The following is a 16,263-nucleotide window of genomic DNA, read 5'->3' on the forward strand; positions in this document are numbered from 1 at the left end:
ATACAATGTTCTTTTTCTATTGAAGGATTTTATCTATTGCAGAGTCACACATTACATTTGTGTGTCTCCTTAGCCCTCCTCTTTCTTTGACAGTTTCTCCAGTATTCCTAGTTTTTGATGACCTTCAAATTTTTGAGGAGTACTAGCCAAATACGTCATAAAATGTCTCTCATTTGGGATTTGTCCGATATTTTTCTCATGATTAGACTGGGGATATAGGTTTTAATGAGGAAAATCACAGAGATAAGGTGCAATTCTCATCATATCATATCAAGGGTATGTGCTATCTTTGCTGATGTTGACCTTGATCATCACTGGGTTGAAGAAGGTACCAGTTTCCTTCTCTAGAAAGTTACTTTTCTTATCCTCCTTTTCCACTGTGTATTCTTTGGAACAAGTTTCTGTGGACAGCCCACATTTAAAGGAGGGTAAAGTTATAATCCACTTCTTTGAGAAAAAATGTATTTTCATAAATTATTTGAAATTCATCTACATGGAAAATTTGTCTATTCTTTTGATTATTCATTCACTTATATAAATATAAGCTTATGAGTAATTATTTTATTCTTTGGTCTATAACTCATGCTTCCTTATTTTCTTGCTCAAAATTTTCCATTCTGGGCCATTGGGAACTTTTTCAATTGGTTCCTGTGTCCCTTTGACATACCTGCCTCATTGTGTTTGTTTTTTGTTTGTTGTTTTGTTTTTTTTAGCACTTCTTTACTTTTTGTTATTATAAGATACTCTAGGTTGGTCAGGTACACTTCCTGCCCCAGTCCTAGAGTTAGTCCTTCTTCAAATAGCCCTGATCCCTTTAGTTGGAGAATAGTATTAGAAACCAAGATCTTGGCACTTTATGTATTGGTTTCTACCGAAGTACATTGCTTCTAGGCCATATCAAATGACAGAACATGATATCTGTGTGTATACCTAGCCACGTATATATACTTATTTTATGTAACCATCTGTATCTACATTAAGCTGAACATGAATTCATACTGAAGTCTCCAATGGTAATCCATTACTACATGGATCATTCTATCCTCTTGCTTATCTGTAACCTTCCCCGCCAACAGTGAGAAACTTGGCTCCCACCACCCACCACTATTGACTTAATTGTTCAATTTCATGTATACTGGGTTTAGAGTTGGTAGTAATAATATTAACTAGAGCATATTACCAAAGTACAGGGTTTTTGGTGAGGTTTCTTTGTGGTTTTTTTTCTTGCTTTTAGTTTTGAAGATTCATTTCCATAGTTACTTAAGTCATTGCCCTTGTCTCCCACTGCCCTAAGTGAAGTTGCTTTATACATTTGTAATATAGTTGGATTTTTTGTCACATTCTGCCTTTCATTCTAGGATCCTTTAACCTCCTAAATTATTATGTTTTTTTAATTTAGTTTGTGCTAAAAAGTTCTTCGATTTCGATAAATGTGTAATGACATGCATCTACCATTACAATATCACAGAGTGTTTTCATCACCCTAGAAAATACCTTATCTTCATTCAATCATTTAATCATCCCTTGTCCCAAACTCGCAATCAGCAGTCTGTGCAGTTTCTATAGTTTTCCCTTACCAAAAGGTCACATAAATGGAATCACGCAATATCTAGGCTATTCAGACTGGCTTCTTTCAATTAGCAATATTCATATAAGATTCATCCATGTGTATGCATGGCTTGATCATTTCTTTTTATCATTGAATTATATTGAATTATATGAAATTGACAGTTTATCCATTCACTTATTGAATAGCAACTTGGTTGTTTCCCACTTTTGATAATTATTAATAAAGCTCCTGTAAACTTTTCTGTGAAGATATTTTGTATGTGCATACATTTTAAAATCAGGTACATGTCCAGGAGTCCAGTTGCTTGATTATATGGCAAAACTACTTAGCTCTGTAAACACAGCCTAACTGTCCTCCAAGGTGGCTGTGCCATTTTGTTTTTCTACCAACAATGAATAAACATTCCTGTTTTCTGTATCCTCATCAACAATTGATAATGCTTTTACTTTTTGTGTCTATCTGGATCTCAACCATTTTGATATGTGTAGTGGTATCTCACCATTGTTTTACTCATCAGTCTGTTTTTAATATAAGGCTGTAGATCACTATACAAGTTATCAATGTTTTATTGATTTTAATAACCAGTTTTTAGACATAGGGTTGTATAAGAGTTCTATGTTTCTTAGTGAAACACACCCAAGATAATCTATTCATTAAAAAAAGAATAAGTACAACAAAGAAAGAATACAGTCTTGGACTTCTCTCATTTCTTTGATCAGTTTTTCTGGTTCAAATAGCAGCAACAGCATAAAATATGTTCATGACCCACAGTTTAATTACCCTCATTTTCTGTTAATAGTAATCAGGTTACTACTATGCCAGGTAGGTCTTATAATGTGATATTTATAAACAAATAAAAGCAAGAAAACCTAAAGAATAAAATACCAAATAATAAAATAGTGAAGTGAATATTGAATATAAGTATTACCAACTAACAAAAGCATAAGAGCTGTACTTCCAAAATGTTTGTTAAAATAAGAAGATAAAAGAGAGTAATTTTTTATATATAATTATCCTTGATAATTGATCCTTACAAGTATCTAATCAATTTTTGAATAAATCTCTACAGTAGAAAAGATATTAATCTGTTTTTAAAAATAACTATTACATATAGATGTTTTATGTTTAGTGCAGATAATTAAAAACGTAATCTCATATAAAAAATGAGAATATCCTTTGTTTTCAACTTTTTTTTGAAATTGTCTATCATATCTAAATAGTAACATACCTCCAGACTTAGCTTTGTTACTCTTATCTTACAATGTTTCATTTTGCTCTATGGAGACAGCAACACCTTGATTACCTTATGAACTGTGAATCTAGTAATTGTGGACCCCACCTCAGACTGAGTATTTTCATGTTTGCACAACCAGAGTAGAATACCTCATCTGAAGTGACTGTTTATTTGGGAGGATAATGTGCCTGTACAAGAAAATAAGACTATGGAGTAATATGAATTACCATCCTTCCTCCAAATATCATTGTCAAATCAATAAAAAACAAAATAAAACAAAACAAAAAACAAACACCAGATTGCAGTTACATTTAAATTTTGGATAAAATAAAATATTGCATGAAACATTCTAGAACTAAAACAATTATTTGTTGTTTATTTGAAATTCAAACTTAACTGGACATCCTGTCTTTCATCTCGCATGCCTACCTCTATTCCCTTCACTTAATTTAATTTGAGGAAGATGGCATTGAGACAGTAAAAGAGAAATAAACTGGATCACTAGGGAAGATGCTAATACTGTACAGAAAGAAAAATAGGATAAAATATTTGAAGAGTCTTCACTTCTTTTTAAAGTAACCATAATATTGATGAATCAGGGTTTTCATTTAACTTTTAATGCCTTTTGTTCACATTTTCTTACATTTTCACATTTTCAAAGATGTGTCTACCAACACTTTCTAGAGGTTTCATCTTACCTTTCCTGTCTCTTCTTAAACCTGTTTTTTGTCACAAGCAGTGCTGCTCAATACATAATAATAATAATAATAAATTAAGAATTGATTTTTGTTTTTGCAGTTAATTACTAGTATTTCAACAAAAAAGAAGCTTTGATATATCTTTTAAAGGCATTCAAATACATGTAAATATGTTATTTATTACATTTAAACATATAACATGCATTTATAACTGAAATAATAAATTAGTCTAAGTTGAGGATTACCTCTTTGCTTTTAAAGAAGACTCATTCATCATACATAGTTGAAATTACACTGATAGAACTTAATAAAACAACATAGCTATTGAGTTAAATTAAGCTATAAATGTTACATGTATAAACATTTAAATCATCATTACAATTTAATTTCTAGACATTCTTAAAATAAAAACTTATGACATATTAATTTTTAGCATTATGATAGTATTACTCCAAAGAAGATAAACCACTCTTGCAGAGCAAAAGATATTATTTTAGATCCAATATATAGAACAATAAGATTGATCAAAGCAAAGTTAGAGAAGCTAAGACAACCAAACAAATTCATTGTGTTGGGGAGGCCTTTAAATGAGTGTGAGTATAATAAATACGACATGATTCTGTCTTTATATGGTAAAATTCAGCATTGTAATGAGACATTTCTACAATTACTTGCTGTAAATGATAAATATATATATTTCCAAATCTTCTAAAGGCTAATAATGGTTTACATTGTAAATGAAAGTCAATGAGGTGGGATGGATACTCATTTTATTAACATTTATATAGTATTTTTCTAGGTACCTCATTATATTGAATTGTATATGACTTTTTGCAATGCTAACAAAAGTTTAAGAGTTGTTTTCCCTTTCTGTTGTCGAAAGTGTGACTTCTGATATAAATTTAAATGAAAACCTGAGGATATTTTGTAATGAAGACTTCAATATATTTTATTTGATATGTACAGCAGGATTCTTACCTGAAAGACACCCAGCTACTGACAGAAAGAGAATTATTTTCCAAGAGGAAGTCATCCTTTGTTACTAGGATATGTTGTGTCTCAATATGTTTAGCAGCTCTGATGTTTCTTCATTAAAGAATGCCCTGTTGACATAAATAACAGTTTTTAAAACCTGAGAAACAAAAAAGTAGACAAACACAAACCAACTCAAAAATATCACAGTAAAATGAAAAATACCTTTTATTGCAAAGGTCAGATTAATGTACACTTGGATATTGACAACAATAATAAAATTCCATTAAAATTAATCTAATGCACAACACAAAAACTTCAGTGAAGTGATAAACTTTCCTTTACACATTTATTTATACTGAATACCCCCTTACAGAAAATAAAAACATCAGGTTCTAACGGGGATGATTTTTCCTCACAAGGAATGTACAATAGCCATATTTATTACATTAGACAAATTATTGGACTAGAAAAATAAGGTAGAAAAACCAGTTACATTAATATTTAGAATATTTAGTAATAAAATTCAGTGTACCATTTTTTGGGGGGGAATTGAAAAAATGTGTCTGGGATATATACTATATATTAATATAGTTTTGCCTCGCTTGTTTTGATGAGCTTCTTCTCAGTCTCTGTCCCCCAAACTGGTATTTTCCCTCTCTACTTTCAATGTCCTCTGTTGTGTTTACATTCTTCATCAACAAAGGCGAATGTTTTCAGAGCACTTACATGCTGTACATTGGGAATGTCAAAGAGAAAACACAAGCATGTGCACACAAAGACATACACATATACACAGAAGTTAATCACAGGCTATGAGTCAAATAAGTAGGATACTGTAAATATACTACTACTATAGAGCTATCAAAAGCTATTCATAAAACTGGCAGAAGTTGGGAATAAAACAGAGGGCTCTTCAGTAAAATTTCAAGACACTGATCTTAGACAAATATCTTACTGTTGAATGGGACAATGCAGGGAGATTAATAATGAGCACATGAATAAATAAATCAATACCAGAGACTGATCCATACTATGATAGAATTAACACAGAGTAAAGAGATAGTGAGATGGTAGATGGGGCTTCTTTAGTAGGGGTTCACAGAAGCAATTTTTGATAAGATGACCTTCAAATATTCCTGTTTTCAACATGGTACACTGAATTTTATTACTAAAAGAAAATAAAAATCTCTTCAAATAAAAAACAGCCTCTGTGTGCATGTGTGTGTTCATTTTCCAGCGTCAGTGGTTGCTTAATGGGATTAAAACACAAAAAAATCACAGATCTTTAAAAGCTATTCTTTTAAAACATCTAAAGACATTTTTTTTTGCTTTTCTTCTTTTTTATTATATCTCTCTCAATTTTTTTTCAAGTAAAAAGTAAAAGAAATTATCTTTAGGTTCTGAAATATGTAAACTTTTTTAATAGTAAGCAAACAAATAAGTCCCAACAGCGTCATTAATAACACAGATACTAAGAAAATGTTTTTTTTTTCTTTTCTTTATTGTTTTAATTCCACTATAGTTAACACGCCGTGTTATATTAGTTTCAGGTGTACATTATGCAATGCTCATCATGATAAGTGTACTCTTTGATCCCAATCACCTATTTTACCCATCCCTCTACCCACCTCCTCTCTAGTAACCATCAGTTTGTTCTCTATAATTAAGAGCTAGTTTACTGGTTTCTCTCCCTCTCTCATTCTTTTTTTCTTTGCTCATTTGTTTCTTAAATTCCACATGTGAGGGAAATCATATTGTATTTGTCTTTCACTGACTGACTTATTTGGCTTAGGACTATAGTCTCTATCTCCATCCATGTTGTTGCAAATAGAAATATTTCATTCTTTTATATAACTGAATGATACCCCATTATATATACATATATGCCACTTCTTTTTTTTTTAAGATTTTTTATTTATTTATTTGACAGAGATAGAGACAGCCAGTGAGAGAGGGAACACAAGGAGGGGGAGTGGGAGAGGAAGAAGCAGGCTTCCAGCGGAGGAGCCTGATGTGGGGCTCGATCCCAGAATGCCAGGATCACGCCCTGAGCTGAAGGCAGACAGACGCTTAATGACTGAGCCACCCAGGCGCCCCCATATGCCACTTCTTTATCCATTATTGATAGACACTTGGGCTGCTTCCATAATTTGTCTATGTAAATAGTGCTGTGATAAACATCGCAGTGCACATATCATTTTGAATTAGTGGTGTGTATTCTTTGGGTAAATACCCAATACTGTGATTACTGGATCATATAGTAGTTTAGTTTTATTCTTAATTTTTTGAGGAAACTCCATAATGTCTTCCACAGTGGCTGCACCAGTATGCATTCCCACCAATAGCACAAGAGGGTTCCTTTTCCCCACAGCTTGCCAAGACTTGCTTTCTTATGTTGTTAATTTTAGCCATTCTGACACGTGTGAGGTGGTATCTCACTGCAGTTTAGATTTGGATTTCTTTGATGGTGAGTATTGTTCAGTATCTTCATGTGTCTGTAGGCCATCTGTATGTATGTCCTCAGAGAAATGTCCATTCATGTCTTGTGCCCATTTTTAATTAGATTATTTTTTCTTTGGGGGTGTTGAGTTGCTTAAGTTCTTAATATATTTTGGATACTAACCCTTTATCAGATATGTCAACTGCAAATATCTTTTTCATTCTGTAGGTTGTCTTTTAGTTTTGTTGATGAAATATGTTAACTTTTTTATATGCCTCTGTTAAAAACACAATCATTCCTATGACTTTAATAAAATACTTGTATCAAAATAATAAAATAATGTAATTATGCAGACATACAGTATATTTAATTCCACCTGCATGTCAGGTTAAATTATAATCAGTTAATAAATTTTGCTAAAGAACATCAGGATGTATTTTTTAGAAATACTTTAAAGGAGACATCAGCTGTACAAAAACTGCTGTTCATCAAAAGATTGAAAAGCCATAAATACTAATTGGGAAACTACTAATCAGATACAGTTTTTAAAACCTCACATTTTAAAAGAGCTTATTTCAGTGTTTAGGATATTATTATTACTGTTAGTAATAGTGATAATTAGTGATAGTCACTATTATCACCTGTGATAGTTAAAGAAAAATGTATGAAATGACATCATAGTACTTGGCAAATTTTTACTTGAATAATTATGAATATTTGCAAATAAAGGAAAATAAGTAGGTATCTGTATTATCAGAAATTATAAATAATAAATACATTGTGAAGTTGAATGCATAGGTAAGTACTTAAAAGCATCTCAGCTTGGAATTCTAAATATAAATGCTGAACATATGTTATATAAAATCAATTAAGGGATGATATGTTGCCATTTGAATATAAGTTAGGGTTTTAAAAAAGTTGTATATATTAAACCATCTTATGAATGATACTTGGATGTAAGTGTGTAGAGAGAGAGTTTTCTATTATTGCCTGTTGATCTCTCTTTCTAGTTCTCTAGCAATGATTTTCTACAGTTTGATACCTTACAAGCTATTTTAAAACATAATTATATTTTAAAATATAAATCAGGCTATATCATTTCCTTGTTTCAGTGGTTTATTCTTAAGATCCAAATTCCTTATATAGTCTGCAAAATGATATGTAGTCTAGTCCCTGCCTAACTTTCTGACTTCATCTTCTAGCACTCTAGACTCCATTCCCACAACACTGACTTCCTTGCTGATCCTCAAATATGCCAAGCACTCATTGTTTGCTTTGCCTGGACCCCTCCACCATCAGTTCTTCCCAGACTGGTTAACTTCAAATCATTAAAGACTCTTCTCCTCAGGCTTTTCTTGATCCTTCTTCTTATATAAGAAGTCCCTCCCCACCCAACTTCCTGTCAACCCTGTCACTGTTTTGGTCATATTTTACCTTGCCTTATTTTTCTTCTTATAAACTATCAGTGCTTGAGGTTATGTTATTTATTTATTTTCTCTTTAATTTTCTTTTTCTCCTACTGAGATGTGATGTTCATGTAAGCAAAAATTTTTGTCTTGTTCATCTTTGTAGACTCAGCCTCTAACAGGGCATGCTTGGTTTTTGTAACTATACAATTATTTTTGAATAATAATCATTGGATAAACTGGAATCTCTAGAAATTAAATTATTTGACACAAAGTAACATAAGAAGAAATTAAGACTGGCAGCAGCTACCATTTTTAAAATTCTATGTGCTAGGCATTATGTTATGCACTCTACCTATACAACTTCTATAAATTAACTTGACACGTTTTATTAAACGAAGATAACTTGCCCAAGATAATACAGCTAGTGAAAGTCATACAGACGTACCATAAATGTTATAATTTAACTAATCTGATTTAACTCTCTATTTTTTTTGGCCAATCTTATTATATCAACAAGTACAACCTTCATAAACAGAGAGCATAAACACAACTAAATCTTGGTAAGTATGCAACTTACATAGTGGCAGTGAGGAAACTAGAGATAAGCCTACTTAACCATCAGCATCTAACTTATTCTGCATTATTTTTATTTATGGACACAATAAAGAGTGTTACTTGGCAAATTAGAAGAGTAGAGTAAAAGTGTTTCTACTCTAATTAGCATGTGACTGGGCTACAGTATGGCTACCTGGATGTAAATTTTGGTAAAAGAAGTAGAATAATCAAATATATCTTTATCTGTGTACCTTATGCTCCATCTCAACCATGACTCTTTACTAAAAATGGAGCAAGTGGGACTTTTGCTTGGAAATATCCTTTAAAGGCTAAGCAAGGATAGGACAGAACTCAAGGGGGAAAGCAAAACAAAACAAACAAACAAACAAAAACATTAAAAAGCTTTTATGGGGAATTGTATTTTATATGTCCTTGAAATGCCCCTGAATAAAACAATGGGCAACAGACAATAAGATGCAACAGAAGACCTAGCAGAGGGATGCTTGGGTGGCTCAGTCTGTTAAGTGTCTGCCTTTGTCTAAGGTCATGATCCCAGTGTCCTAGGATCAAATCCCACATGGGGCTCCTTGCTTAGTGGGGAGGCTGCTTCTCCCTCTGCCTACCACTCCCCCTGCTTGTGCTCACCCTCTCTCTCTCAAATAAATAAATTAAATCTTTAAAAAAAAAAGATCTAGCAGAAAAAAAAATTAAAAAGTAAAGAAAAGAAAACTATTTGTGATGGTTTTGTTATGTTTGCTATCATATATCCCTGAGGACCAAGCAGCAATGCCAGGAAGAGAGGCGTCTTGCTTTCAAACACAACCAGAATGAGTTATGAAATTGTGAGTCACAAGAAAATAAATTACACTTTTGTCTCCTGGACAAAGGACTATGGATTGTAGATAGAAGATGGAGTTCATAGTGTTTACGTAAATTTGGAGGTATGGTTTTCTACAGTGTGTAGTTGAATATGGTTTTGGTCTATTTTCCTCATCCTTTTAAGTCCAAAAAGTTCTTTTGACCTCAACAGAACCTACTCTATGGAAAGGAAACAGTAAAGATTTAAGAAGGAGTAGCACTAGTCTTCTGAGACTTCAAGCCAACTTTGTAATTTTAGTTTAGGCAGAAGAGCAGAGAAAAATATAGCTCAAGATATTTAATAATATAGGCACACTTAGTAGAGATGGGAACCAGAAAAACAACAACAACAGCAAACAACAACAAAAGCCCTCAAACATCACTCTAAGGAACTGGTGCAGAAACATTCCATGATTCCCATCACCTGGTGATTGGTATAAGGAAAGTGTAAGACAGAACCACAACTTATTGCATCTGACACTAGTCTCCATGTAAATTCTGACAGGACTCGTGTTGTGTTTGGATCTTGAATACCATTCTATGGCCAGGTACCAGGAAATTTCCCTTTCCAGTAATTTGGAAACTAGACAAGACAACAAAGCTTCCTTCTTAAAATAATACAAAGTATAAAATACTTTTAAATGTCTCAATGAATTAGTTCAGGTAGAAAAACTTAGTAAAGAGCAAAATGAAATAAAAGCAGCAAGCTGAGAAATGGAGCTAACTTTCACGGTTAAGTCATTTATCAAATCCCATTGAACTTCACCTTGGTGTTCATGGCTTCTCTGAGAGTATGGGAACCAAAAGCAAAGCCTAGGGACCACAAGGGTGAATGTTCAAATAGGAAACTCCATATATCTAGGATCCCAAAGGGTTTCAAGATCATAGTTGGGGTGAACAAGAAACATCCCTCCAGAGAGTTACTCTGCCCACAGAGTAGGAAAATAAAAGTTTCAGTCTGTTGGTGGGAATGCAATCTGGTGCAGTCACTCTAGAAAACAGTACTGAGGTTCCTTAAAAAGTTGAAAGCAGAACTACCCTGTGACACAGCAATTACACTACTAGGTATTTACCCCAAAGACACAAATGTAGTGATCGACAGGGACACCTGCACCTCAATGTGTATAGCAGCCATTTCTGCAATTACCAAACTATGGAAAGAGCCCAGATGTCCATGGACAGATGAATGGATAAAGAAGATATAGTATATATATACAATGGAATACTACTCGGCCATCACAAAAAGAAATCTTGCCTTGCAATGATGTGGATGGAACTAGAGGGTATTATGCTAAGTGAAATAAGTCAATCAGAGAAAGGCAATTTTCATATGATCTCATATGTGGAATTTAAGAAACAAAACAGGATCATAGGGGAAAACAAATAAGATGAAATCAGAGAGGGAGACAAACCACAAAACTCTTAATTATAGGAAACAAACTGAAGGTTGCTGGAGGGGAGGGGTGGAGGATGGGCTGGGTGATGGACATTAAGGAGGGCATGTGAAGTAATAATCAATAGGTATTATATAAAACTGATGAATCACTGACCTCTACCTGTGAAACTAATAATACATTACATGTTAATTAATTGAATTTAAATTAAAAAATTAAAAAAATTCAATTTTAAATCATGAGACTAGATGGAAAGAAAAAATAAATTTTCATTGTGAAAAATTCATAGTCAATATTCACAATACATAAAGGAAAACAAGTCACTATGAGTGACAGTCCACTGTAAGAATAAAAGTCAGAATCAGAATTGCAAAGACTTTAGATGTCTGACATTTCAGACACAGATTATAAAACAAACATATATGATTTGTTTTTAAACATAAAGGAATTTGTATTATAAAAAAGAAGAAACAAAGATAAAGAAATTGGCTAGATTGCAGGCCAGAAAAGCAAAATATGAAAGGGGGGCGCCTGGTGGCACAGTCATTAAGCATCTGCCTTCAGCTCAGGGCGTGATCCTGGCATTCGGGGATCAAGCCCCACATCAGGCTCCTCCGCTGGGAGCCTGCTTCTTCCTCTCCCCCTCCCCCTGCTTGTGTTCTCTCTTGCTGGCTGTCTGTTTCTGTCAAATAAATAAATAAAATCTTTAAAAAAAAAAGAAAATATAAAAGGAAGGTAAACGGAATGGGGGATATAGTAAGAATATATTATAAATCTAATCAGATTTTCAGAAAGAGAAAGAGAATAGGATGAAGCAATGTGTGAAGAGAAAGATAGTTACTAAAATTTTCCAGAGCTGATTTACCAATTTAAGCATTCAGAAAGACCAGAAAAACCCAAGAAGAATAAACAAGCAGTAAAATTAAATGGAAATGCTGATCACCAAAGACAAAAAAAAAAAAAAAAAAAAGCCAGAGAGAAAAAGAGGCATTAATTGCAAAAATAGGAAAATCAGACTCTCTGTTGACTTAATAGCAATAAGGAGATCCAAAAAGATTGGAATAATGTGTTGGTAAGAAATAACTGTCAATATATAGTTCTAAACCTAGTGAGAGTTTCTTTAAGGGACAAGAGTTAAATAAAGCTCTTTTCACTTATTCAAAACCTGAGAGGTCAATTATAACTTAATAAATCTGGGGAAAAACTGAATTTGTCAAAAATAAATCTTTACTGAGAATAATACTTAAAAATTATATTCATAAGATAGATGAAAAAAGTAATTGCAGAGGTAATCTCTGAAATTAATAAAGGGAACATAACAGAAGCTAACTCATAATGTTTAAAATATACCAGGAACTGTTGCTTTGGAAACTCATTTAACACATAGAATTCTATAAGATAAAACTCTTATTCTCATTTTAAAGATGGGAAATCTCAGGTATAGAAAGGTTAAGTAAATTTTCAAAGATTACACAGCCATTGAGTACTTGAGATTTATATCTAGACAGTCTGGGTGCAGAGACCATGACTTCAAACAATGCACTTTACTGTCTGAAAAATAATAGGCAAAAAATATGGTGTGAGGGCAAATTTACGAAAAGACTGCCTTAACGGGTCTTAGTAATAATTTTTTGGATATGACACCTAAAGCACAAACAACAAAATAAAAGCAAAAATAAACAGGTGAAACTACAACAAACTAAAAATTTCTGCACAGCAAAAGAAGCCATCAACAAAGTGAAAAGACAACCTACAAAATGGGGAAAAATACTTGCAAACCATATACCTGATAAGTGGTTACTACCCAAACATAACACCCTCAGCTCAATAGCCAAAAAACAATAACCCAGTCAAAAACTGAGCAAAGGACATGAATAGACATATTCCAAAGAAGATATATGAAGGACCAACACATACATGAAAAGATGCTCAGCATTCACTTGTCATTAAGGAACCGCAAATTAAAATTACAATAAGGGGGGAGAAGGAGTTAAGATGGCGGAGGAGTAGGGGACCCTTTTTCCACTGGTCCCCTGAGTCGAGTTGGATAGATACCAGAACAGCCTGAACATCCACGGAATCAGCCTGAGACGCAGGAAAATACATCTGGATCTCTACAAATGAACATCTCCAGCGCTGAGTATTGAGGTACGAAGCGGGGGAGCCATGAAACCTCGCACAGATATCAGAAGACAAACAGAAGGGGGGAACCACCACATTGGGATGCCGCCGGGAAGCGGTAGCCACCTGCATGGGGGAGCAGGCGGACTCGAGGACCAGCACACGTGAGAGAGCAGACTGAGACCGTGAGCCAGGGAACGTGCGTGCAAAGACTGAGGTCCAGAACTTCAGAGCCCGTGGGCAACTGGCAGCTGGCGGATGGCGGTATTAGGAACACAAAGAACAGAGATGAGCCGGCCATGGAAGTGAGGGCTGGGACTCTGAGTGTGGGGCACACATCCCAGGACGCTGCAGGGTTGAGCAGCACCAACAGTAACAGAGTTAAAGTGGCCAGAACATCAGTGGAGAACGGTCCACGATCCCTCTGTTCTGAGACAGAGGCTGAGATACAGCCACTGCTGCTCTGACTCTCAGAAGAGGCACAGCAAACTGCCAGGGAAAGCCTCCAGAGAACAAAAGCCTGGAAATACCAGCTCACAGTGTGCCCATCCCCATCCCCCTTAACAGGGGACAAGGAGACCCTACCCAAACAGGGTTGCCTGAGTATCGGCACGGCAGGCCCCTCCCCCAGAAGGCAGGCTGAAAAATCAAGAAGCCCACATCCCTGAGATTCCTATAAAACAAGTGCACACTGCCTGGGTCCCGGTCAATAATTTGGGCTCTGGACAACCCTGCAACCTCTCCAAATCAGAATGACGAGAAGGAGAAATCACCCACAGCAAAGAAAAGACAATGAGTCTGTGGCCTCTGCCACAGAACTAATGGATATGGATATAATCAATTTATCAGAAATGGAATTCAGAGTAACAATGGTCAAGATGATGTGTAGACTTGAAAAGTATTAACGAAAATGTTAATGAGACTATAGAATCCCTAAGGGCGGAAATGAAAGTGAATCTAGCAGAAATTACATTCTATGAGCCAAATGCAGTCAAAACTAGAGGCTCTGACGGCCAGGGTAAATGAGGCAGAGGAACATATTAGCGAATTGGAGGATGGGTTAGTAGAAGAAAAAGGGAAAATAGAATCTGGACATAAAAAAATTCATGCTCAAGAATGTAGGTTACGGCAGATTACTGACTCAATGAAATGTTCCAATGTCAGAATCATCGGCATCCCCAAGGGGGTGAAGAAAAGCAGAGGTCTAGAAGAGATATTTGAACAAATTGTAGCTGAAAACTTCCCTAATCTAGCAAAGGAAACAAGCATTCATGTCCAAGAGGCAGAGAGGACCCCTCCAAAGCTCAACCACAACAAACCTACACCACGTCATGTCATAGTGCAATTCGCAAATATTAGTCCAAGGATACAGTATTGAAAGCAGCCAGGGCAAAGAAATTTCTCACGTACCAAGGCAAAGGTATCAGAATTACGTCAGACCTGTCTACAAAGACCTGGAATGAGAGAAAGGGTTGGGGGGGGGTATTTTTAAAGCTCTTTCAGAGAAAAACATGCAGCCAAGGATACTTTATCCAGCAAGGGTGTCATTCAGAATTGAAGGAGAAATAAAGACCTTCCAGAATAGCCATTCATTGACCAATTTTGTAACCATGAAACCAGCCCTACAGGAGATGTTAAGGGGGGTTCTATAAAAGTAAAAAGGCCCCAAGAGTGATACAGAACAGAAAGTCACAATCTATAGAAACAAAGACTCTACTGGCAACATGGCATCATTAAAATCATATCTCTCAATAATCAGTATCAATGTAAATGGCCTAAATGCTCCCATAAAACGCCACAGGGTTGCAGATTGGATAAAAAGACATGACCCATCCATTTGCTATCTACAAGAGACACATTTTGAACCTAAAGATACATTTAGACTGAAAGTAAAGGGATGGAATACCATCTTTCATGCCAATGGACCTCAAAAGAAAGCTGGGGTAGCAACTCTCATATCAGACAGATTGGATTTTAAAGATTATAGTTAGAGACACAGAAGGACACTATATTATTCTTAGAGGATGCATCCAACAAGTGGATATGACAATTATAAATATATATGCCCCCAATAGGGAAGCAGCAAGATACACAAGCCAACTCTTAACCAAAATAAAGAGACATATAGATAAAAATACGTTAATAGTAGGGGACCTCAACACTCCACTATCAGAAATAGACAGAACACCCATGCAAAAAATCAACAGGGAAAGAAGGGCTTTGAATGCCATACTCGACAAATTGGACCCCTTAAATATATATAGAACACTACATCCCAGAACCAAAGAATACTCATTCTATTCTAATGCCCATGGAACGTTCTCAAGAATAGACCATGTTCTGGGACACAAAACAGGTCTCAACCGATACCAAAAGACTGAAATTATCCCCTGCATATTCTCAGACCACAACGCTCTGAAATTGGAACTCAACCACAAGGAAAAATTTGGAAGAAACTCAAACACTTGGAGACTAAGAACCATCCTGCCCAGGAATGACTCAAAAACCAGGAAATCAAAAATCAATTAAAACAATTTATGGAGACCAACGAGAATGAAAACACAACGGTCCAAAACCTATGGGATACTGCAAAGGCAGTTCTAAGGGCGACATCCATAGCCATCCAAGCCTCACTCAAAAGAATAGAAAAATCTAAAAGGCAGCTTTTATATTCTCACTTCAAGAAGCTGGAACAGCAACAGAGGGACAGGCTGAATCCACGCACGAGGAAGCAGTTGACCAAGATTAGAGCAGAAATCATTGAATTACAAGCCAGAAGTACACTAGAGCAGATCAACAGAACTAGAAGCTGGTTCTTTGAGAGAATCAATAAAATTGACAAACTGCTTGCAAGACTTATCCAAAAGAATAGAGAAAGGACCCAAATTAAAAAAATTATGAATGAAAAAGAAGAGATCACAACCAACACCAATGAAATTGGAAGTATTATTAGAAACTTTTATCAACTGCTTTATGCCAATAAATTAAGCAATCTGGAAGAGATGGAGG

The 16,263-nt window shown here is 34.9% G+C and overlaps 1 protein-coding gene across 1 annotated transcript in view; it reads right to left on the reverse strand.

The window, feature by feature from the left end:
* The window catches only part of CNTN5 (contactin 5), a 1,363,322-nt gene that overhangs the window by 815,198 nt on the left and 531,861 nt on the right, over positions 1 to 16,263 (reverse strand). Inside the window, exon 3 of the mRNA XM_034666129.1 lies at positions 4,481 to 4,605. Within this exon, the coding sequence (XP_034522020.1) occupies positions 4,481 to 4,535 (55 nt within the window). The 5' untranslated portion in view covers positions 4,536 to 4,605. The remainder of the gene's footprint in view (positions 1 to 4,480; positions 4,606 to 16,263) is intronic.

Source organism: Ailuropoda melanoleuca, chromosome 8 (assembly GCF_002007445.2).
Source record: "Ailuropoda melanoleuca isolate Jingjing chromosome 8, ASM200744v2, whole genome shotgun sequence".
Taxonomy (NCBI): domain Eukaryota; kingdom Metazoa; phylum Chordata; class Mammalia; order Carnivora; family Ursidae; genus Ailuropoda; species Ailuropoda melanoleuca.